At 37.3% G+C, this 26,166-nt stretch overlaps 2 protein-coding genes across 2 annotated transcripts; one reads left to right on the top strand and one right to left on the bottom strand.

Moving 5' to 3' along the window:
- The first annotated feature begins 10,360 nt into the window (after positions 1-10,360).
- On the top strand, positions 10,361-14,190 carry LOC119776926 (heart- and neural crest derivatives-expressed protein 1-like). The gene is made up of 2 exons (XM_038275585.1): positions 10,361-11,117; positions 13,812-14,190. Exons 1-2 carry the CDS (start codon positions 10,629-10,631, stop codon positions 13,905-13,907), a joined length of 585 nt encoding a protein of 194 aa, XP_038131513.1. The 5' UTR covers positions 10,361-10,628; the 3' UTR covers positions 13,908-14,190.
- A 1,918-nt stretch (positions 14,191-16,108) lies between these two features.
- sap30l (sap30-like) lies at positions 16,109-22,325 on the bottom strand. The gene is made up of 4 exons (XM_038275586.1): positions 21,589-22,325; positions 19,935-20,057; positions 18,359-18,457; positions 16,109-17,301 (listed from the first exon to the last, which is right to left on the bottom strand). The coding sequence occupies exons 1-4, from the start codon at positions 21,772-21,774 to the stop codon at positions 17,173-17,175; spliced, it is 537 nt and encodes a 178-aa protein (XP_038131514.1). The 5' UTR covers positions 21,775-22,325; the 3' UTR covers positions 16,109-17,172.
- Between the last annotated feature and the right edge of the window lie 3,841 nt (positions 22,326-26,166).

Here is a 26,166-nt window from a genome sequence, read left to right as displayed (position 1 = left end):
TGGCATCTGCTAAACTCTACTGGTACCTTAACTGGAACTTCATCCTTTAGTCTTGAGTCACAGATTTAAACCTTCTAGATTCTGCTTTAATAATAGATTAGACGTATGGAGGAGCAACTGGTCGGTAAACTGGGTTCCTGGAACCTTCAGTTTTCTGCTGATCAAAAACATGCGGTTGGATAACGGGTTCCCAGAAGAAACCTTTGTGAGAATCAGAGAGAAGCAGGTTGGACTGAAAGCGTTTCACAGACGGTAGAAACAAAACCAGCAGAATGAACAGCAGAAAGGCAAAGTTTCTCCACCTGGAGCAGGTACTATAAAAACAGCAGACCTTTCTAACCTGGGTGGCCTCGGTGGAGGAAACCAAGCCATTGGCCTGATGTTTAACTTCCTTAATGTCACCCCTCCCACCCAAAGCCCCTTCCAGGTAGAAACTAATGGCTGACTCCACATCTGTGGCCTATTGGCTGTTTTAATGAGCAGAATGAGGCGCAGGGTATGAATGGACAAGCAGGGACTTTAACTAGCTGACTTCACCATTAGGAGCCTGTGAGGTAATTAGGCTCACAATGACCCAAACACAACTGCAAAGTTAGCCTTCGCAGCACGGCAGCCTTTAATTCCCTCTGACTGGAAAGGTACAAAATATTTAATTTAGAAAGAATGGAAAAACCAGTACTCCCATTAAAGAGGATTGATCTTTCATTTAAGGTCAAACTTCAATTTCAGCATCAAATTTATTCTGTTAATAAGAGAAAATATGAAATTAACAAAAGCAAAGAAAAATAGATCATTTAAATAAAAGACTGATGAGGAATTAGGGAAATTAAAAAAAAACTGTTATTTTAAGCAGGTTTGTTTACAGAGACACTTTTCTACTGAAAACATTAACTTGCATTTTTAATCCCACATTTATCTGGAGATTTGATCCAACCAGCAGAATTAGGCCTGAAAGAGTAAACGGCCCTTTAAGAAGAATATAACTAATAAAAAGAACAGAGAGAGAGAGATCTGACTCTGAGACTCTCATCTGAGTCAAAGTCTGCAGGAATAAATGAACTCAAACTATTTCAGCTCCATTAAAACATGTTTCCTTCTCAGCTGCATTTCTAACTCATCTCCACCTCCGCATATCTTAGGGTCAAACCATTTTTTTGCTCATGTTTTGACTGTCAGCACTGCTGAAACCTTTCGAGGTCGCGTGACACAGAGCAGCCCCCCCCCCCCCTGTTAAATCAGCTCCTTCAGTCAAAGCAATGGAGGCCAAACCGCCGGTGGTCCGGGAGCCTCTAACACCGGGTCAGACTCACAGAGAAGCAGGTTTATCACGGAAAAACTTCCTCCCAGATCATTTTTTAGGTACTTGGTAATAATATTTGCAAGAAAAGTAGCAATCATAGGCTTTACTATTTATATATTTATTTACAGGCATAAGTATAAACCTTGTTAGACATTATTCTATCTCCATGTTTCATTTAATGAAACATGGAGAAACGAAAGAAAAAAAGGAAGAGAGGGAGATTTGGCTAAAAGTTAAAAGGAGGAAATAAGAAGAAAGGAAAGAAAAAATGAGAAGAAGAACAAAGATAATATCCTGAAAGCCTGATCCTACTCCTGCTGAGAGAACGAGAAACAACAACATAACAAACATAAAAACTGTAACAGGAGCAAACATGCAGCACAAACTAATATACAACATGACTATCAGCAACCTGCGGCTCCGGAGCCTCATCTGGCTCTTTGGACCCTCTACTGTGGCTCCTAGCTGCTAAAAATGAGATAAAGAACTAACTAATGTCCTGGAATAACAAATACCGGTTACTTATGTTTAATTGAATTTTCACAAGAATGACAATAAAAGCATCAGAAAAATGTTTTTAGAGCCATTTTTCTTTTAATTAGCTTTGAAATGATGTGTTTTATAATTATTATTATCTTTTTTTAACATCAAATAATAACCTATAAAACAAAATCCATCCTATCTTTCTTCAGTATTTCATCTTTTTCCTGTTTTTAAAAGCTAAAAGGCGGCACCAGTTGTCGTTCAGCAGATATTCAACAAAAACTGTTTTATGAAAAAGTCATCCAACATTCAGAAAGGCTTTTATTCATCCAAAATGGCTCTTTGGACAGAAGAAGCCAGAGCTAAATATAGAGTTTATCTGTATATCTATGTTCATCTATCTACTGTATGCATCTCTACATCTCTATCTCTACATCTGTGGATCCAAACACCTTTGTTTATATGTGTGAATGTCCTCACTAAGGTAGGTTTTTTTCAGACTTTTCCTCCAGCGGTCAGATGCAGACTGAATAAAAAGCAAAGGGCCCCAGAAAGCAGGGGCCCCAGGAGGACTGACACAGGAATGCTTTTTGTTCATGACTTGAATGATTCTGTATTTTACCTGAGAAGGCAGCTTCATTTAGCTACGCTCTGAGTTATCTGCTTAAAAACGTATTGATGCAATAAATCTCACCTCATTCTGCTGGAATTAAAACTGCAAACATTAATATGTTGAACAATAGAAGTAGAACATATGTGTTTGCAAAGTGACTGATAAACCTTTTTGTACGATTTTCACATCATACGAAAAGACTGTCAAAAAAAGTATTTGGTGAATTAAATTCCAGTGCAAAAAAGTAAGACATTTTATTTTGGTAAAAAGAAATTCAGTTTTTTAAACGGCATCATAATGAACAAGCAGCTCAGGGATCCATTTTACAGAATGTTAAGGAAAGACTTGTTTATTAAGCAATATCCCAAGCTTTAAACTTCTTACACAGCAATCTCCATCCTTCATTCAATATACAGCAAAACCTCCTCAGAAAGGCCAGTTAGACTAACGGACTAAAGAAGCAGTTTTAGAAATAATGGCAATAATAATAACTTTGGAGGAGCTGTAGAGATCCACAGCTTGGATGAGCGAATCTGTCGATGGCAGAACTTTTAGCTTTGCATCAATCTGATGGACTTCATGGTAGATCGGCAGGAAGGACGCCATCTTTGAACATAAAAACGCCAAAAGAATTCATATTTCTGTAAGCCTTGAATGATGCAGGGGGGAATTTTAAAGTATAACTCCCTGGACACATAAACCATAAGATAAAAATGTTAACTTTATTATTGACATCCAAAATGCTATTTTAGCTAAAAGCTAACAGCAGACATAATCATTAATTCACTATGTTGTAATAATATTGGGGCTTGGAGACCTAAATCCAGGTAAGACTCAGTGTGAAGACTAGAAAACTGCTATTCTTAGATATTCTCCATCCAGTCTGAGTTAAATCAAACAGTTTAATTGAGCCGAATCCTAAAGAGCTTCTGCTATTATTAGAGAGAAACAGGATCAATCAGAGTAAAACCTCATGAGGGGGTTGATATACAAAACCAAACCGTTGAAGATTAATAAAATAAATCATTTTGGGCGTGCAGGTGGTGCAGTGGTTAGCGCGCACGACCCACGATGGAGGCCATAGTCCTCGACACGTCCGACCAGGGTTTGAATCCGACCTCTGGTCCTTTCCTGCATGTCTCTCCTTCTCTCTCACCACCCTTCCTGTCAGCCTGCTGTCCATAAAAAATGAGCCACTAGTGCCTTAAAAACTCAAAAAGAATAAAAATACATCATTTTATTTTCCCTGTTATATGATTTGATAGGAAGTTTATTGAATAAATTATTGTTTCAAAATGTGACAAATTTCAGGAATAAATATTTTTGCTAATCATTGTATAATATGTGTGAATTTAACCATGAACTGCAAATATCAAGCATGTTTTTCCTGATAGAAGCTAGAAAGGTTAGACTTTGGTGTGAGGCCATTTTTATGTCCCTTCAGCTCATCACTGTCACCTCCCTGCTCCACATTCCAGCCTTCCTGCTCTTATCTTTATTGGCTGAGGATGGGGAGAATTGCCCCACGTTGGAGCACAGATTCTGGTTAGGAAGTTAATCAGACGTCAGCGACGAACGACAGAAAATCAAGGAGATCCGAGTATAGTAGCTTCACACATCATGATCTAAGATTTAACAGAAAAACCAAGAGACTGTAGTTAAAGCTTAGTAATAAAAATAAATGATCTGTTTAAATTATGCAGATATAAAATTCCAAAAAGGTGCTCAGAGAAATAAACTAGCTTCTCCACGCACAAAAAAAACTTCTGTTCAGAGGAGGTTAGACTTTACTTATTATTAAACTTATTATTATTATTCTTGCCACATCGCCAGACAGGACGCTGTTAAAAAATAAAAAATAAATAAATGTCACAATTAAAACTAAAGGGAGATGCATAAAAGTTTGTATAATTGCATAAATGACACAGAGTTGCCTGAAAGCTGGGTTCAGATCAGAGGAGGATTCCAGCAGAGACTTTATCTCAACTCTTCAGACTGAAGCTGATATGAGGAGACACTAAATCTACTCCGAGGAACAGGACTTAGTTTCTATTCTTTCCTTTTTTATTTTGCCTTTATTAGCATCGGTAGCTCATTTAAAGACTGGATAACAATTTGTTGGTGCCAGAAAAACAAACAATATAAGTTTAAAAGAAAAAAGGAGCTACTCAACAAACTACTTTAAAAACAATAGAGATTGTTTTTAAAGTAGTTAAAATTTTCAATTTAAATGTATTTAAAGCTGTCTTCCTGTAGATTTTACCAAGTAGAAGTGGAAACCCTTTTTTGCATGTTCTCCTCATCCTGTGTGAATGAACACAAAATGTAAAAGAAGTTTGGACACACTGGTATAAATCTAATAATTACATTTTGAAATAACGTCCTGCATGTCGTTTTTCCACAGAGTGTAAAGTTCAATGGTTGCTAAAAGGTTTACATCCCATAATAAAGTCTAACTGCTGGATGAGAGAAAACATTTTAACAATACATTATTTCCATCAACACTCTAAGTCAAAAAAATAAGTTGTTTTATTTTGTTTTTTCATATTAAATAAAAACAATATCACCATTTATTCCAACCAAACCACAAAAGTTTTAATTAGAATTTATGAAAATAAAAAAAAGACTTAAAACACTGATTTTAACCAGTCGAAATACAAAAATAATGTGAATGAATAACGTTAAACAAAATTTGAAAACTAAAATAAATAAATAAAACATTAGAACAAATGGGTTTGCATGTAAATAAACAGCGATGGAGATATGAACCGGGAGCTTTGGTTCATATTTTATTTTGCTCGGTCCTAAATGCAGAAGCTCAAAGGAAACTATTGCTAAGTTTCATAAAAAGATCAAAGACTCAGTCGGTCTAAAGATTCTTTGAAAATCCTCCAAACTGTGAATCTAAAAGGCAGAAAACAGGCAGATGCTGCAGAAACTGGTTCAAAGCAAAAGAAAGACGCAACAAGAAGGATTAGAAAATGTTAAAAAGACCTTTTTATGGAAAAACTCCGACTTGAATTATGAGAACTAAATCTCTATTTGTCTTTCAGGATGATCTGCTTCATCTGCTTCATCTGCTTCATCTGCTTCATCTGCTTCATCTGCTTCATCTGCTTCATCTGCTTCATCTGCTTCATGCAATATCAGCTCTTAAATATTAGACTTTAGGAATCACTGACATGCAAACAGACTTTGAGGGTTTTTCTTTTACTTTTCTTTCTTGCATTTCATCCAAATTTATGGCATCAAATCTTTTTGTTTTCATTTACAACAGGAATCAATTGATGCAATATAATAAGACGAGTCATCAGAAAACAAAAAAGTTTTAATACTTAAGAAGGTTAAGAATATAAATTAATATTTAGGAAAACAGCAGCAGCTCTAGTTTTTATGCAAACGCTTCTTTTCATGAGAATTCTGTTTATTTAATACATTTATTTCTGCTGGATTTGGAGGATTTAATCTGTGTGATTTCTGTTCAAGTTTTACTGAAAATAATAGTTCAATCAAATATCAACTCTAATCGGACATAGTTATTAATTTACTGTATAATCACACGTAATATAGAAATAAAGACTCAGATAAAAGATGTTTTCTGGTGCAAATTAAACTCAGAACAAACCTGCTTCCTATCGATACTTTTCAATCATCTGTGAGTTTTTTTAACTCCAGTTCCTGGTGAATCCTGGTTCCAGCGAAGAGGAACCAATCACATTTGCCTTCCTGTTTCACTTCATCTTGAGTTCAATTCAAATTAGATGTTCGGAAGTTAGAAATAAATATTTTCTGCTGTTCTGTTTATTTTGATGATTCCCTCTTTTCTCTAGTTATACTTTACCGTTACTTCTTGATGTTTCCTCCAAACTAAATGTTCCTCATAATGCTGCTGGACCGACTGTCTTTGCACAAATAAATAAAAATGGTGTCTTTTTATCTATAAAACTTTTCCAATCCTTCTCAGCTGAGAAATTAGGAAAAAAAATGGATTCTACTTATAAAGCTTTGCCCCCATTTCTATGGTTTTTTTCTTAGGACACTTGTTGTTTAGAGCTGCATATTTCATTTAGCCCAATAGTCTCTGACTGAGAAAGTTTCAGAAATATTTCAGGTTCTGTTTCCCTCATTACAGCCCTTCATCGTCAGAATAAATAAATAAAATATTACCTCAATGATTTACTATTAGATATGTAACTGAAGTTTTCCTTTTCAGTAAAAATTAACCAAGATTAAACAGTTTAAAGGCGAATTCCACAAAAAATAAAGCCTTAAAGATAAACACCTGATTATAAAGAACATAAAGATAATGCTTTAAAAAAACAATGAATTTCTCCCAAAACTGAAAACATTTGGTCAGAAATTAGATATTTTTTAATCTTTCTACAAATAAGCAGACGTTTAAGGTGATGATGACTAATTCAGAGGAACTTTTCCTGCATTTTGTCCTTCGTTCTCCCATTTAATTTTCACAAGGTTCAGGACAATCCCACAGCATGATGCTTCCACCGCCATAGGTTTAAATGTCACATATCGCTGTGAGTCCAGATCCTGATAAAGATTTTAATACAAATCATCCATTTTATCCACATCAGCATCTTTCAAATCTCACTTTGAATCTGGAACTGTTTTTTTTTCTGCCAAATGATTATTAATCTCTTAATTCATGTTGATGTTAAACTTAGTTTCATTGCAGACAGTAAAACAGATGAATGTAGTCGATCATGTTTTGAACTTGTTGGTCCTAAATCCTAATCCGCTCTAATCCTCTAATCCCAGATGAAATTTGGTTCAGCTGGTTGCCAGTTCGACTCATCCTGGTTTTCCAACATCTCTTGGAATCCCAGTGAACAAACATGTTCACCAGTATGCACCATTTGAACACCTAAGGATTCTTTCTGGGTTACTTTAAATTCATGACATGTTGGAAGTTCACTGTTCAGTCTGTTGTGTGTTTTTTAAAGCCGGCGGTTACAGTGTTGCTTGTTCTTCTGATTGTAACGCTGCGGTGGCCTCATGAAGTCCTTCTAAGCACAACTTTCTATCCAACAATAAAAATGTTCAAGTTGGTCTATTTTCTTTTGCATCTTTTGGACCTGCTTGTTTTCCAGCCATCCACATAATTCCAGTTACTTATTCCAACAGCTCCGCCTGCCTCGCCATCTCCCAGTTTGCCCACATCTCCCGAAATGAGAAGGAGCTGTCACGTCCATTTAAACCAGAGAAGCTTCATTAGCTCTGCTGGTTTGCTTTAATGCAGGAGCTGCATATATATATATATATATATATATATATATATATATATATATATATATATATATATATATATATATATATATATATATATATATATATATATATATATATATATATATATATATATATATGAGAGCCTTGGCATGATGCAGAGGAGACTGACTCTGCAGCGCTTTCCGTCTTGACTGTGAATCAGAGAGGGGAAATATTTGTTTGGAAATGTGGACTGGAGGGTAAGCACTCTGAAGAGGAGTGGAAGCAGTGTCTATTGAAAAATCTGCACCATGACACAAACAATTATGAGGAGAATCCAGAACAGGGCCAAGATGGCTCTGCAACCTATTTTGGATGTTTCCTCTGGCAGAGCAGCAGCAGCGTCCTGCAGGCCAAGAGATGTTTGGAGCATGTTGGGCCGAAAGCACAGAAAGAAAGAAGAGCCTAATACTGCTGCCCAGGTCCTTCAGCACCTGATAGCAAGCAAAGAAAACAAGAGAGGAAATTTCAGGTTAGAGATGGACGCAGACAAAGGCCTCTGGCAGAAAGGAAAAGGAGAAAGTGATGCAGAGATGAAGGGTGGGGGGGGGCTGGGTGCATAAAGGCAGGGTTGTATTTCATCCCTGCATAGTGGACGTCTTAATCAACAGTGTCAGGTTTGGTTTCTGGGGCTGCATGCGCTTCTTCACAGTGACAGCGAAGGCAACAGGCAACATTTTTAGAAGAAGACGGAGCGTCTTCATTCTGCTCAGATGCTGCATTCAAGTATTCACACTGGTCATGCAGCGATGCAACAAAATAATTCTGTTTGTAAAAAGCAAAAAAAAACAAGAAAATTCAAAAATAAGAGCTTTATTTTTTTATATTTTCACTTCAGTGAAATGAAAGGTCTTTATGTCTGTGAGAAAGTTTGCACAATATAAGGAGAGCGCTACTGCACAACAGTAAAAACTTACAAGACAAAACCAGTAAAATATATGCAATAAAAAAAAGAAGAAATAAAAATGAGTGCAAATATCCCACCTTTAGAAATGGCTGCAGAATTTTTATTTAGAAATTAATAAATAGGGTTTTAATTTTTGCATTTGCTAAAAAATATTCATTGGAGTTCAGTAGGAATTGTAAAAAAATATCATATATGTGTGTGTATGAATATATATATATATATATATATATATATATATATATATATATATATATATATATATATATATATATATATATATATATATATATATATATATATATATATATATATATATATATATGCTAATCATTAAAGCTGCATCTAATAAAACAAAAGTTACAATCTGAAACTGAGCTGTAAATATCACTAATGTTGCTCATTTTCTTTTTCTGCATGTTTTGTATAAAAAGTTTTATTAAAAACCTTTAAAATCTTTAGATGATCGTTTCTTCTGCTGCTGCTATCAGGCCTTTAAACCTGAAATAAACTCTCCAGGTCTGAAAGTTGGAAAGTGAAATGCGCTCTGAGCTCTCTGGCTGCTGGATGTGGATTTTTCCTGCAGGTCTTTCTTGCTCTCTGTGTGAAACAGAGATTATTTATTGGAAGGTGAAATATGCGCAAACATGGCGCGCTGTAAACAGAGGCCAGGAGAGCTTTTATGGAATAGTTAGTTGTGCCCCAGCAGCAGGATGACATGTCCTGATTATTGGCTGTATTTAGATAAGACGCCGCAGTAAATGGTTTCCAAATAGCGTCAAGGTCACGTAATGTAATGGGATAATGTTTTTGGGGGCGATGGCGATAAGATTATGTTTGAGGCGGAGGGCAGCAGGCCGCTCCTTTATTCTGTTTAGACTCTAAAAACAGAAAATGATCATTTTTATACTAATTATAATAAAAATAACACCAATGCTGCTGTATAGATTATTCTTTAGGGGTTTAAGGTTGACAACAGTGATTAAAACACGGAATTTCAGTCAGAAAACGATAATTAAGTTAAAAAAAAACATTAAAACAGTTTTAATGCTGCTTTAAGTAGAATTATAGTGACACAGAAAAATTTGTAAATGAAACACATTAAAAGGAAAGAGAAATATAATTTAAAATGCTTTAAATTAGGAACGTTTTTCATCGGCTAAATGATTTTATTTTATTTGCTGTTTCAAGGATACAACTAAAAACATGTTGATAGAAGAAAACATGAGTAAAAATAAGTTCCAAATTGATTTTTAAAAGACGGATTAAATAATAAAAACATTTTTTTTATTATTTTACATCAATTTAATTAATTTAGAAAGAATATTTAGCAAGTAAAGAAAGAAAGAAAGAAAGAAAGAAAGAAAGAAAGAAAGAAAGAAAGAAAGAACGAAAGAAAGAAAGAAAGAAAGAAAGAAAGAAAGAAAGAAAGAAAGAAAGAAAGAAAGAAAGAAAGAAAGAAAGAAAGAAAGAAAGAAAGAAAGAAAGAAAGAAAGAAAGAAAGCTCTGCAGTCTGTCATCACCTCCTTAAAAGCGCGTCTCCAATTGATCGGTGCGTAAAGTTCTGCGCGTAATAAACCGCGAAACTACCCAAATAAAAATGTGAAATGTAGAAGAAAAGGAAAGCAGATCTACTTTCTCCTCTGCTCATGTGATGCCAGTCAGGCAGATGTTTTGGTCGCTGCATTCTGGCACCATGTTGTTCCAAACTCTCCTCCCATCTCCTCCATTGGCTGCCTGTTGGTTTCGCTCACATCCAGCTCATATAAACCTGGGGCCTCTCACCTTCTCATGGCTCAAATTACTCCTGCAGATCTCTGTCTTCTTCTGGAAAGTAGAATTCGGTGGAACTGCGGCGCATCGCCAACATCTCAGGAATATTATTTTGCTGCTGAACGTCTCCGATCATGAGGATGGTGTAAAATGAATAGATTATTATTAACTTGTGACCACAGTTAGGAGACTCATCGTTCTGCTCGCTGCTGATCCTCGAGCAGAGACGGTTTTGGGGCCGAACGAGTTTATTTTCTTCCCGGCTCAGCATGAACCTCATCGGGGGCTATCAGCATCATCACCACCACCACCTCATGCACGAACCCTTCCCGTTTGTCCAGCGGTGCCACCAGGACGCACCGTATTTCCAGAGTTGGGTGGTGAACCACGGCGAGGTGCCCGCGGACTTCCAGATCCAGGCGCCCTACACGCCGTCCGCGGAGCTGGGAGCGCATGGGACGGCGCACGACGGCCGGCTGGAGGCTCTGCAGAGCGGCATCGGGAAGAGGAGGGCGTCCGGGCCGAAGAAGGAGCGCCGCAGGACGGAGAGCATCAACACGGCCTTCGCTGAGCTCCGGGAGTGTATTCCCAACGTTCCTGCAGACACCAAACTGTCCAAAATCAAAACTCTGCGCCTAGCGACCAGTTACATCGCGTATCTGATGGACGTGCTGGCCAAGGATTCCGGAGAGACGGAGGGCTTTAAGGCCGAGATTAAGAAATTTGAAACGCGGGATTTGAAAAGGAAACGGGAGCTGGTGAGTTTTCTTTGCATAAATGTGCAAATTATCCGCAATCCCAAACATTTTCTACCTTCAAATGCGGAGTTATTTACGCATCTATGACCCAAAATGTTCATGAAGAACTAAACACTGGAAAAAAGAAAAGAAAAGAAGAAAATGGATAAAACTAAAGATTAAAAACAAACTAAGCATTTTTGTCCCTCATTTCACTTATGCCAAAAATGTTAACAGAAATTCCAAAAATAGGAAAAAAATAATAAACCAAATTTTTTCAAAATGTTTTATCATAAGACTTAAAACGAGAGAAAATCTAGTTTAACTAACAAACAGATTATTCAGTAAAATAAAATTAACTAAAAATACATAAATATTTATTAAACCTGTTTATTTCTGGTCACTTCTGCTTAACGTTTAACGCAAAATAAATACATTCAGAAATAAAAAATAACTTTTATCCTTTTCTAGAATCACATCTGATTCCATTTGCTTTCAGCAAATCAGAAAAATAAAACATGTTTTCAGAAATGCATTAAAACTATATTTTCATCATTAAACAGTTTATTTAACTCTGGTTCTAACTTCTAAACCTGCAATTAGGTCCAGTTTAATGTTGGGTTTTATTCTAAAATATGCATCTGGCAGCAAACTTCCTTTTCAGGATGAGATTAGAGATTATATGGGGTTAAGGTTATTAGCCCACTCATAGTCCGAAGTGGTAATAAAGTCAGCTTTATTTTCATAATATAGAACAAGTTGTTCCAGATCGACTCTGCATGGCAGGAATAACGCAGATTAAACTGAAAAATATACAAACTATTAACAAGTCTGTAAAACAAGTTAGACGCAGCTTTTCTAAATAAACCTCAGATGTGAAACCAAAGCAAAATGTTCCATTGGCAGAATAATCCAGGCCGCTACCTCGGGGTTAGGATTAACTCTGATTTCACATTAAAGATGGACCCAACCTTCAATTCTTCCTCCAGCGCAAACATTTTCTAATCTAGGAAATCTGTCCGTGTTTATTTATCATTTGGCCTAAAACGAAAATAAATCTGTTAACTTTCCAATCTGCAAAGTTATTTAACCCAATGTTTGAGAAGGAATGCATGCAGGAAAAAATCCGTTTCTGGACATTATGCATCAATAAAGAAAGCGCCTTTAATCCCACAGGGATTAGTAGTGCAAGAGTTTCAGTAGAAATAACAATTTAATCTAAAAGTTTTAAAAAAAAACCTGATAAAGATTTTAAAAAATCAAAAAGATGTTTAGGCCTCTGGGATTATTAAAGTATTTCTGATTTGTAATTCTTAAGGTGGCATCATATGAGGCACATTGATCTATCTATCTATCCATCTATCCATCTATCTATCTATCTATCTATCTATCTATCTATCTATCTATCTATCTATCTATCTATCTATCTATCTATCTATCTATCCATCTATCTATCTATCTATCTATCTATCTATCTATCTATCTATCTATCTATCTATCTATCTATCTATCTATCTATCTATCTATCTATCTATCTATCTATCTATCTATCTATCTATCCATCTATCTATCTATCTATCTATCTATCTATCTATCTATCTATCTATCTATCTATCTATCTATCTGATTGGATGACACACACACACACACAGATAAAATCCAGTTCAGACCAATCATAAAGGTCATGCCAACGCAGACTCCGCCCAGTTTTGTAAAAAATCAGCCAGTTATATTGACTGTCTGGTTGGCAAATATTATCTTTATTAGATTTGCTGTTCTAATGTCTAAATATTTATTTAATCAATAATTTATCATACATTTTTTTATTTCATCCCATTTTGCAGACATTATTAAAACTTCCATCTTCAGTCAAAATATTAGCAAATAAAAACTAATTTCAAAATCAGTAAAACTTGTATAATAATAAGCAAACAGTGATAATAATAATAATAATAATAATAATAATAATAATAATAATAATAATAATAATAATAATCTCGGAACAGTTTGTTCTTTCAGCATTTAGTCCAAACATTTTAATTCGTCTGAAAAAGTTTTCAACCACATTTCGCCATCAGATGACGTCATGATTTAAAAAAATATCCACTCAGATTAATGAAACATTTGTTTTGGTATGATGCATCTGACAGCTATAAAATATTGTAAACATGTTATTGAACATTTGCTCAAACTGAGGCAGAATTAAGATTTTAAAAGTTTCATCACAGATGGAATAAAACTAAAATTATTATTTAAAAGTTGAATCCGCCTCATAACTGAACTTATTGAAATGGATCAAATATTAATGTTTCAGGGTTTAATTAACTTCAACTGTTTAGTTTCACTGCGTTTAGAGAAGAGAAACTGTGTTGTTTTTTTATAGCATGACTTTAATAAAAATATACTTAATCGGGCAGTTAATTCTGTTAACATAAATTAGAATTAAAAAAACTTTAAACAAAAAGAAGTAATTTTTTGACAATAGTTACAAAGCGGTATAGATGTAGAACTCTTTGTATAAAGATGTATTTAACACCATTATAAAGCGATTAGATGTTTTTACGTATTTTTAATTTATTTTGATCTGAATTAAATATCCAAAGCTGATCACAAGCAAGAGACTAAAATAGTGCAGCTGCTGCTGCAGATGTTGCTGCAGATGTTGCTGCAGATGTTGATGGCGGTCTGCTTCTTGTGCTTCTTCCTCCTCCACAGACCGACGGACTGCAGGAGTCTTTTGGAGGCGAGAAGAAGGTGAAGGGCCGGACTGGATGGCCGCAGCAGGTCTGGGCCCTGGAGCTCAACCAGTGACCCCCCCACCCCCCCACTGATGCGCTAAAATGCAGAGACTGAAATGAGAGCCTGGAGGAGGAGCTGCAGCAGCGCGTCTTTCCCACAATAATAATAATAATAATAATATTTGTGATATTTTAACTGTTTATTTCTTTGGGCTTCACTCTCCTGCTGCCAAAGCAAACAAACAGAAACTGCCTGTTTTCACCTGATCTACATGGTTCATTTCTACAACAGGGTCACTTTTCATTGCGTTTAAATCTGTTTATTACTGTAAATATTAAGAAGGTATGAAATAAGACTTTTTTTTGGCTTCTTTTTCTCCACCGGTTCACGAACACATTTTTTATTTTGTGACAATTTTAACAAAACAACCAATCTATGGGCTCTATTTCTGTAAAGCAGCCAGATGGAGGTTTAGACACTATTGTTCACTAATCAGGAAAATTCACGTGGAAGTGGTGAATTTCTTTGATCCGCAGTCAGAATGTGAGAAGCAGCTCTAGAAACTCTGATTATTAATGTTAAACTGATTGAATCTACCTCAGTATTTGAAATAAATGTCACAATAAAAAGCAGAGTGAGACATTAGTGAACATTAACGCAGCTTTTCACTCCGACGCGTAAAAACGCTCAAACTACAGATGGAAATAAAAATGTAATTACTGTGCGTTAGATGTTAAGGTGTATTTGGTTCCATTAATAAATGGAGGATTTTATGACACATTACTTCTGAAACGCCTGATATGTGAATGATGATGTGAACCACGGGCAGCCATTAATCCATTATTAAATTATTTTGAAGAATTAAAGCATAATTTGCGCTTCATAATTACCTTTCATTAAGCCTCACCAGAAGCTTATTTATTTTTTAAACTTTCTTTTCAAAGCAGATTTTCATGAACAGAAATCAAACCAAAAAGGTTCAGAAACACTCAGATTATTAATCTTTTAATTAATCTCTCCTGGTTTCCATGAACTGAACACACTTAAACTTTCCTGGATGGTGGATTTATTTCAGTTGGTTTTTGTTCAGGAAACATATTTAATAATAATAACTAATAAAGTTTCCAGTGATGAAACAAAGTGGAATAAATCCGCTGTAGGAGCAATGGGGACACCTAGTGGTGAACGGCTGCTATGAAGGTGAGCAGTCAGAGTGGAACCTGATCCTCATTCATTCACATGATGAATCAAACATGAGCTGCTTGTTAATGTGCAGCATTAATGCTGGATGTTTTCACAGCTCGGCTCTTTGCTGTTTCATTATTTTTCATCCTTTTTCCAAATGAGCAGCGAGGTAAAAAAGTTCAATTAAGACTGTTAGAAATTAAAGTAAAACTCTGCACCCTGATTGGCCAATCCGTGCTGCCGGCTCTCTAAAGGTTGATTCTCATGTGTTATGAAGACAAAAATAATCCTGAGTTCAGTTTGAACAAAATATTAGTATTAGTATAGTTTGGATTAAGGATGTAAACAAATCTAAATGTAAAAATAAATAATCTCCCAGAAGGTCTAAAAGCAACAGCTGCTCTGTCAGGTTAGTTCCTTTAATTTCCGTCCGTCATCTCCAGCGTTCTACAGCCAATTAATCTCATTCTAAGGAACTAAACTGAAGAGAATTATTAGTGGATTTCACAAACTGTTAAATTTACTGGATCTGAAACAGTTTCATTAAAAGTAGAATACGTCTCAGTTATCCTCCGCTCCATAGCCGCAGTTTTCTGGTTCAAAAAGCTATTTTTGCCACATTTTAAATCTGGTCTGTTTGTCAACAGACCTTTAGGTCTTTTAACTGCAGATAATTCAGTTTTAATCGACTAATTGTATCAACTTTACAAAATTATGGTCACAATACTCCTTAGAGCCATTTTTGTTTGATCAGGGGTTTCAACCCGGCATTTAATTTAAGTAGCTTTTTAAAGAACGCTTCATGCAAAGGACAAAAAAAATATATAGATTTTTTTGTAAAAGGAGTGTTTGTATGTTTCTGCAGTGCGTTTGACTGGTCCAGGAAGTAACCCGTAACATTCACCTATAGAGCGCAAGAGATGAGCGCCTGGACGAGCAGAGGATGGATGGCTTTAAATACGCAGGAAGACAATTAATCATTGGTATAAAAGATGAGCAATGATTTTATACCAACACTGCTTTCCATAGAGCAACATGGAAGAAGTGATCATCAGTAGTTAGTAGTGAATAAAACATCCCCAGATCCATTCATCTGCCCAGACAATACATTTATTAATATTAGGAGCAGTATGCAGCCATACTTAAATATGAATTTTCTCTCTTTTTAATAGAGCAGTCAGTATAATGAGGCATGACCTGTGTTAATAAAGACCCATGTTTTCTACATGACACTAAGAAATCTACAAGGAAAAGTAAAAAGTACAAAAGACTGAAAATAAAAGGGAACAGAAAGCAGAGATCTGCAGGAGGACGGTGAGAACGTCTGAAGGCCTCAGCAGAGCGTTTCCTTCCAGATGGTAACTAGTTTCCTCCGTTTGATGATTATCAGCAGGATCAAAACATCAAAACCTGAACAATTAAATGACAAAAAGAAAAAAACATCAAGAGGAACATTTCAAAGTAATTAAATCAGAGAAATATGGAGGAAAAAGTCGGGATAAATCCTCATATAGCAGCAGACAAACTGCTAGAAAGTTTCTGGGTTTTTAATTCATTGTTGAATTTGTCGGCGAAGCGAGAAGCTGAACGTTAGCGACAGGAAGAAACGGCGGCTCATCTTCTTTCCTCCTATCTTTACATCCCGTCTGAACACAGGACACCAATAAAGTGATCCGTTTCCTGTTAGACATTATTAGCGATGGTTTGATTGGATCTTAAACTGAACCTGAGTCTGAACTTTTTAACCCTTTCCAGCATCGTTGGCCTCTGGCTGATAACCACCTCGTTCCTCTGAAAGTGATTAAACTTTATTCACCAGCTAGAGAAAGAAAAACACACACACCACAAAGTTTAGTTTCTGTCCCTCCCTTTTCTAAACTCTTAAGGCAGCCATTTAGTATATTTGCATTTAGCTGATTTATTTCCCATCTGGCTCTGGATTTTCTACAGTATTACGATGAATCTCTGCTGTGAGTTCTGCTGCAGACGGCAGCGACAGCAAGAAACCAAATCCAGCAGACTCCTCCTCCTTCCATGTCTCCTCCAGTTTAACGTCCTGAGAGGACGGCAGGTTCTGGTCCCACAGAGGAAGGAGCTGCTGCTGATGGAGGCGTGTGGATCTGGCGTGGAGCTGATGCTGGCGGGGGGAACTTTAGTCCAGCGGTTTACCTCCGTCGCCCTTCTGGTCCAGGCGGCTCTTGCTACTCTTCACCATGTAGATGAAGTAGGTGAGGGTCTCCTTCTCGTTTACAGGAATATTCCTGAAATGACGACTCACAGTCTGTGGAGAGAGACCAGAAATGATCAATCAATCAATCAATCTGGGCTGCAGGTTCACAGCGAGCACTGCAGGATTAAAGAGCTAAATTTAACTGGGAAAAGCAAAACAAAAACCAAAGAAAGTTGATCTCTCATCATTCAATCACTGATAATCTGTTCCAATAAAAAAACTAAAACCTTATCGAGTCTGTTGCTTAATCCACCTGATTTCCTGCAAACGTCTAAACATCCCTGCTTTAAGTTGCTTAAAATAAAGATAAAATTATTATCCTCATTAAAACAGTAATCTCCACTGAAACTAATTCCTTCCATCATATTCTACCTATAAATTATACAATAATTATTTCACCAAAAGAACATGTGCAACGTTAACATGGAGCTTTTTTTAGGTTTGTTTATGGAGAGAAACCTGCATCATTTAGCCGATAAGGTCGCGAATAAAAACTCCAACTGTCTCTAATCTAGCAGAGACTAAACATATAGGAGCATTAGAAGCAAACATAATCCAGATGAAACACAGAAATTAAAGCTGCGTTAAAATATTTAAAGTTAGGAAACTGTTGCTTAGTCATCTTTACTTTGGGATTCTCTGCTTCAAAACAGGAAAAGGAAAAACGCGTTTAGCTCTCATCCAAACTTATCAGAACGTGACGCTTCAGTTTATTCTGAACACAGAAGCCTGGAGATGAACTATTGGGATCATTTCTCTGCTGTGGATAAAGGATGAATTCATGAAGGGATCATTAAGTCATCAATACGGTAGAAGAAGAGCCCCCCCTGCTGGATTAAGTGGTAAATTACAACAAACAATTCGATCCTCGCTGGTTTTAAACAAACAAACCAAAAAGACTGATGGATGTTTTCAGTGTTGGGCTCTGTGGGAACTAGCTGCAGGTTTTCATGCAGCTCCAACCGACTCCACCAATCACAGGGCAGCGTGTCTGATTCACCACAACATTTAGAAAATAAAACTAAATCACTCAGTAGGAGACTGATAGATTGAAACGGTATTCAGCTGAATAGAAACAGCGGTGAAGTAGAGGGGTGAGCTGCGTTACCTCTGCCAGCTGAGCCTTGTTAAGCCCAGGTCTGGTCTGCAGCTTGTAGTGTCGCTTGTAGCGTCTCAAAGTGTTCACCTGCAGCTGGAACAGATCCACCTGAAAATACCAAGCAGGCCATGAGAATCCACCTGGAAAAACACCTCCTCACAGCTGCTGCAGCAGCGTATGACACACCTGAAATACCATCAGCCAGTTAGAGAACATTAGAAATCCCCCAGGATGGAAAGCTGAGACCTTCTGGTTTATAGAGAACAGAATCTGATGGTTTTATAAACTTCAAAACACGTCAAAATATTCCCCTCAATTAAAAAATGCTATATTTATTTTGTTACATCTTTCGTATCATTTATGGTTGATTTCTCCTACTTTATAAACTTGTTCTTCATGTTGGAACAACAAACGTGTCAAATTTCACATCTCTATTCAGAAGCAACGTGAAACTGACCGTTTTTATGTAAAAGGTCCAATTGTGCAAAAAATGGAGCAAATGTTCCAAACTGCTTTAGTTTAATCTTATGACCATTTTGACCAGAAAAAAAACTAATTTCTATCTTGAGATTAACACACATTTTCATCCAAACATCTAGTTTAGGATTAGCGTCTAGCTGATGGGTATGATCGGCTGTGGTTCGGATCACCAGAACAGAAAAAAAAATAGGATCTGAAAATTATAAACTTTAAGCTGATGATGAATTATTAGTTACTGATTTTTGAGTTGATGGTCATTTTCTGTAGGATTGCTTGATTCTAAAGAGGTATAATATGCTGCAGTTTCACTCTTTGATGCAGAAGAAATGTGATGTAAAAACGGACGGCTGTGAGAGTTAGTCGAGTCGACATTCTGGGTTTGCTCGTTTCCAGACATCATCACGCTGCTGTAGATCAATAACCACAGCAGTTTCTCCTCTTCAAAGGACGCTATCATCTGGATGAACCCTGAAGAGGCTTCCTCCTTGCAAACAGCGTTTGCTAACGTGCTAATAGCTGCGCAGCTTCTTGATCTGATCAAGAATTATTTGCCTCATTTCCAGTCAGTTCAGATGTTAACGATTTTCTCCCCATAAATGTTTTTACATCATATTTAGTGCAAACATGTGAGCCTTCTTTGCTCCACTGGTTTTGGTCTCTGTCACACATTTTATCTTAAATGTTTATATATATTTTTGGAAGTGATTAGTTCTGTCAGCTAAAGGCATCTTTTACAGTCTTTGCAGTTAACGATTAATCGATTAAAAAATTAGTTCACGATTATTTCTATAATTTATTAATCCTGTTTGTTTCAAACTCCTCAAAGATTGTTTTTGCTTTTTTCATGTTGAATAAATATTAACACTGTGGATTTCTAAGTGAACATTTAAAGAAGCTGCCTTTGCCTATAAACTACTAGAAATTAAAGCCCAGGTAGCTTTTTAAATGTTACCAAAAGTAACTAAATCTTTTTATTACTTCCTGATGGCAGCTTCACGGTGTTTCACATAAATTCCCGTTACTCAGCTTACCTACGGTTTAGTGATATAATGAAGCAACCTTTAGAGAAGGGAGCAGCTCCCAGGTTGTTTTCAGCTCCTCTCACCTCAGGAACGTCCACATCGTGATCCGGGGACTCGCCGCCATCATCGCTGGTCTTTCTCTTCCTCTTGTTGCGGACGCTCTGGATAAAATTCTTGTGGAAATCACAGATGTAGAGATGCCGCACCTAGAAGGCCAAGACAAACATAAAACCTCTTAAGCTCCTAGAAAATATTTTCACCATCCAGCCTTGACTGTGTTCGTTTGAAGCTGTTGAAAATGAAACCTGCTGATTGGAAAACGTTGCAGACTGACTAATGCTTCATCACAGACGCTCCTTAAAAGGCGAATAAACACCAATTATTTAGTAGATAAAGAGTAGGACAATTAATTAAATTAAGTCAATGTTAGATAAATTATCTGCTAATTTAAAATGATAACTCATAGACTCATTTATCTTGTCGATCAGGAATGTTCCAGATCGCTGTGACCCTGACTGACAAGATAAACCTCTTAGATTTTTACGTATATCAAAACGACCAGAAACCATGAATGAAATAATGCGTTTAGCTTTGGTCACGGCTTGGACTAAAGATAGAGCAAAATTTTTCTAAAACTCTACAGTTTTGTGTCGATTTAAAGCTTTAATGGAGGCTGTTGTTGTTCCAGGTGAATCATCTCAATCAGTGGTCCTCCTAACTGTCAATCATTCAGGTGTCCTTCATGCTCCTCCCCGTTTCCTCTGGTGAGTCTGACATGGTGGAAATCTTTTGGAAAGTTAGCTTGTATGAGCGACGCTAACAGTAACTTTTATAAACAGTGCGATCACAAGGATAATGGACTTGTGCACGCTCTGGCTCACGTTTAATAGGGGTTCCCTCTTGGCAGCGCGTACAGGGTTGTTCATTAATTTTTTTAAGTGGGCGGGTCTATTCAGATATTGGTGAAAATCCTTCACTATAGCTTTTAAACTGCCAACATGTCAATCATTCCATGGCTTACGGTCCTTTTCTTGGAGCGGCTGCCATTTTCTCTGAATGCGAGGGAATGGAGTGTCCTTACAGGAAGCATTCACAGTCCTTCACAACACACTGCCTGTCAGCTGGCTGAAACATTAGCATTGCAATTTCCCCACAAATTTCAAGCAAAACAAACAGTTTGTCTAACTTTTTTCCACTTTCTACAAGAGCATCAACATTCCACCAACAAAGTGCTCTTCAAACCCAACGCTTTCTTTTTGCTGTAAATATAAACTTAATTAATAAACAATATAAAGTAGCTGCATACCTGTGTTCATAATTCACCTTCAGATTTTTTTTTTTACAATGTTTATATCAAGTCTAACTCCTTCAGTCGCAACAAGGTAAAGCAGAAGGATGATCTGTATTAGATGCTGTGACGAACAAAGTCTCTAAAACGACATGATGAACAAAACTGCATGAAAAGATCTTAACAGACATCCTAAATAATTCATGTGTTCATCATATATTACACGTGTTTGAAAAGGAGGAAAATTAAAAAGGTTTTGTTTAAATCAATAAACGCTTAAATGGATCAATTCTATATTGTAAACAATCTTATATTTTAAGTCTATATGCTCTCAGTTCTAGATGATCGGTTCTAGATCAGTTCTGTGGGATTCCGCTCATCGGCTGCTGCGTAGTTTGAATTAATCTTAATCTTCCAGATCAGTTCCAGAGGAATAAAGCTGGTCTTACGCTCTTATCGATGTCCAGCTTGAGTTTCTTCTGGGAGATGCTTTTCTGGATCCTCTTGCTGAAGGAGGCGTTCCCCGCCGAGCGGCCGCAGCGCTCCCCGTCCTCGATCAGGCAGCAGCTCTGGCCGTAGAAGGGAGGAGGCGGCGGGCCGTCATGGCTGTCCTCCTCGGTGCTGAAGCCGTTCATCCTTCCAGCCGCCGGTTCACCTTCTGCTCTGATCGGAGGATCCGCAGCGCAGCAGCGTTTCAGGCCAAATCCCACTTCCTGTTGATCTTTTTGTTGTTGGACAGCCGGCAGCTAGCTAGCGGAGCAGCTAGCGGAGCAGCTAGCTCAGGTTAGCGGCTAATCCCGGAGCTAGCAGCCTTCACCGTTTGAATGTGACCGACCTGAACCCAGACCCCCGCGGCTCAAAAACAGTCCATTCATCTGTTAAACCGGAAAATAAACCCGCGGTTACCGATACTTTGCTAACCGGCGGAACGAGCTGGAGGAGCCGCCGCTCAGCCTGGAATTCCTCCGGTGAGAACCAGCGCACCCTGTCCCTGCAGCCGCCCGTTACTGTGCCGCTAACCGCCCGCTGTGATTTCCTCCCCAACAAGCGGCAACTGATCAGAAGAAGGAAAAATAACTTTAACCGATTCTAACAGTTTGCAGCCCCACAACTGCGACACTCTTTGAAGACTGCTCGGTACAATGGAACATGCTCCGTCCGTGTGGCGGAAGTTCCTGTCCTGGACGCTGATTGGCTCACTTTCCCCCGGAGGCGTGCCTAAGGTCCAAAACCTATGTTCCTATTGGCTGGAGCAAACATCAGTCTCACACAGTTTTCTACTACGAAAAGGCGTTAAATGTGGCGTCATAGACAGTTAAATGCCTTTTTCCTCACCAAGGATAGATAGATAGATAGATAGATAGATAGATAGATAGATAGATAGATAGATAGATAGATAGATAGATAGATAGATAGATAGATAGATAGATAGATAGATAGATAGATAGATAGATAGATAGATAGATAGATAGATAGATAGATAGATAGATAGATAGATAGATGCCTCAATGTGCCTCATATGACGCCACCTTAAGAATTACAAATCATATCTCTGCTTTTTTAGATATTAAACTTTAAAGTCTGCTAAATGTGATAAAGCACCGTTTCTGAAATTCTTTCTATAATTCACAGCATGACTATTGACTTTTATTCCCAACAGATTCACAGTGCAATACTGCAAGACACCACACGATGGAGACAAAACCTCGTAAATTCTTTTGGGGGAAAAAAAGGGGGCGTGATTTTTCTCTGTTAAATCTTTGTACCAAAACCTGTTCACATCTTTGACATCCTGACAAGGATTCAAATGTATCCTGCTAAAAAGTTTTTAATACATAGGTTTTGTAATATGCGTTTAAAGCCATTTTTTATTTTTCTTAAATTCTTCAGTTTATATACCAAACTAGGATGCATAAACCAGTCACTCAGGTTACTGGGCCAGATTATATAACATTCGCTTTCAAATCCCTCCTTCATTTAACTGAAGCTCCAGATATTAGTTCACTCACTGTCAAGGTGTCAACTTTGAACTCTGGGCTCTTGTGGCATTTGATTCCTTTCTTTTTTATATGCTGTTGTAGACTTGTTGCCGTGCTTAGTGAGAACGGATTAGTCCACCATTCACCTGCCATACAGATTCCTTCTCACTGAGCTCTAGTGCAGGCTTCCCCAACCTCAGTCCTGGAGGCCCGCTGTCCTGCAGGTTTTAGAGGTTTCCCTGCTTCAGCACAGCTGATATTAATGATTGCAGTAGACCAAAAGCCTGGTAATCAGCTTTCAATTAAATCAGCTGTGCTGGAGCAAAGAAAAGCTCTGTAAACAACGAGCCTTTAGGACCGAGGTTTGGGGATGCCTTCTCTAGAGGACTTACATTTAGAGGCGTTCATAGCAAACTCAATAAACTTCTTCAGATGTTTTTTTTTACCAGTCTGTATGTGTTTAGTTTCCATGCCCCTGGAGGAACAGACATTTGGTGGAATGAGGTCTATAAGGCAAGGCAAGGCAAATTTATTTGTATAGCACAATTCAGTACAAAGACAATGCAAAGTGATTTACATGATTAAAATACAGGAAGATAAAACAGAATCAAAGCAAGTAGGAAAAAAAATTAAAAACAGTTGGGTTAGCATTTGATCAAAAATTTCTCCTTGGGCAGTTGACAATTCACCAGAACCTTGCCTTTTGTTCTACTACCATAGAACTGCAAAACCTTTCCCATTATCTACAGGTAATTTAACTCTGCCCGATACACACCAATCCTCTGGTGCCAACCTGGATAACTGGGGGGGATTCCACTCTAGATTACCGACGTCTCAGTAAAATTAAGTGCCTTCTGGTGGCACCTACAACCTTCCTCTCAGTCTTAGAGAGAGCCTCGCGTTCCTATGTGAGGTCTTTTGGTTCACAGGTGGAACAAAACCTGAACTGCCTTTCTGCTCCCCAAAAAGAAAAGTTATCTTTTATTTTGTATGTATATTCTTTATTATTATACTAATGGTAATGCTTTTGAAATGATTAATTTAAAGAAAATATGTTTTAGTTGAACTGTTTAACTAGAACAGTCGAAGATAACTATACGGTATATAAGGAAGATAACTTTTCCTTATGTTGATTCCAGTTGATTGATCCCCATAAGTTATGATAGTGTAACATAAATAATGTTAAGTCATCCTAAAGCAGCATTTTCCTGATGAATTAGCGTGAATACCTGATACATGGCCACACCCACCACACATAAAAAAAATATAGAAAAAAAAATGCGGGGAAAATAAAAGCAGCTCATTCTAAAGGCATGTTCTGTTGTTTCATTTAACATAAGATACATATTAAAGTGCAGTAGGTCTTGCTTCTCCAAACATGATCCAAGTAAATCAGTGAATTTTTCAGTTGTTTAATGCAAGTCAGGTAAAAGCCATTCTTGAGAAACGGATCTTTTGCCCATTGATTGTCTCCCCGCACACACCTTTTGTTGCATCCTCCATCAGTCAGCTTATTCATTTGGCTGTCTCCTCTATCATTGGCTAAACGGCTGCTCCTGCATAGCAAGATGTCTGCTAAACTCCTTACATAGTGGAAGTCTATCCTAATCTCAATTTAAATCCAAATGGACTCTTACCTCATAGTTCCTAGAGCCAAAAAATACCTTTTTTTTCTGGAATAAATGATTTTGGAGTTTATTTGCTTCCAACAATGCTGCAAATCTAGGACACATTTATTTTTTTAGCAAAACTATAAAAATGGGAAATGTTTGCAGATAGATATCTGTCCTACAGGAGTGCAACTAATCCATCTCTAATGCAAGGGTACTTTGTGAAAAATGGTGCATAGATTCTGAGCTAAATGCTTCCTGCCTTGTTGGGGTCAAAGCTCTGATCCAGTAATCTCATCCATTTTAATATTAACCATGTGTTTATTTTATGAGAGTTTTGAACTGTAGGAAAACAATGTGCTTTAAATGATCCATTTGCACTGAGTGACATACAAGAAAAGTTTTCTCAGCTTGCTTTTTGTTAAAAACATTTGTCCTATCTCAGACACATCGAACACCCAAGTCACCCGTCAAAGGAAATGGAAGCAAAATGCTGTAAAAGCTTCTCCAGAAGACTAAAGGCTGCTTCAAGGGAGAGATCTTAAAAGCTATTGCTTTTGTTTACAAGGGTTATTTTGTTGTCATTTGTTTGATGGGATATTTGCTCTCATCTTAAAAACTGCCTCATCATGCTGAGCTGATGGCAAAATGAGAAAACATATTTAATAATGTCATGGTTTTGGTTCTCTCTGAGTTTTCATCGGTTTTATTTCCATTTTGTGTTATTCTAGTAAGTTTTGATTGTATTTTTGAGTTCTTAGATATTTCTTGTTTGCCATCTTGTATCTGTCTCCTCCTCCTAGCTCCCTTCTAGACTCCTCTGTTCACACCTGCTCCCAGTGTGCTGATTAGCCTGGTCTTTGTCTCTCTCCCATAGATGCACCTCCTGCTCAGTCACTGTTGCTGGTTTGTCATCATTTCTTCACTCCTTGTTGTGAAGATTCCTGGTTCTCAGTTTTTGTGGATTTATGTTTTGTGATTTTTGCTTCTTTTGAACCTTTTTGGATAATAAATAAGCTTCAGTCTGCGTTTGGGTCCTCCTGTCAAACCTCCACCCTACTGTTACAAATACAGGCAGTTGTAAAATAATGTACCAGGTCAGACAATAACAAAGCAGCAAAAGAGCTAAAGAAATTTCGATGTCGTTTCATTTTTTTTGAAAAATGACATGCTAAATAGTTTTTTAAGGAATATTAATAGCTGAGAGAGCAGGAATGTAACATGGTGCATCTCCTGGAAGGGAGGGGGGGGTGCAGATTGTCCATTGACTGATGGATGTGGAAAGTGGCAGATGATGGGGTAGTGTAACATTACCAGGTTTCTCATATTGCTATCATCAGGGAGAGGTCTCTAAGAGCCAATAAGACATAAAGTGGCTCTCAGTGTATTCAAAGTTGTCGTCGCACCTCAATCTGGGCGAAGCAGCGACAGGCTGAGC

The sequence above is a fragment of the Cyprinodon tularosa genome, unplaced genomic scaffold (assembly GCF_016077235.1).
Source record: "Cyprinodon tularosa strain WSP-4 unplaced genomic scaffold, ASM1607723v1 ctg969, whole genome shotgun sequence".
NCBI classification, from domain to species: domain Eukaryota; kingdom Metazoa; phylum Chordata; class Actinopteri; order Cyprinodontiformes; family Cyprinodontidae; genus Cyprinodon; species Cyprinodon tularosa.
The sequence above is the reverse complement of the archived record's forward strand: the minus strand, read 5'-3'. Positions and strand labels throughout refer to the sequence as shown.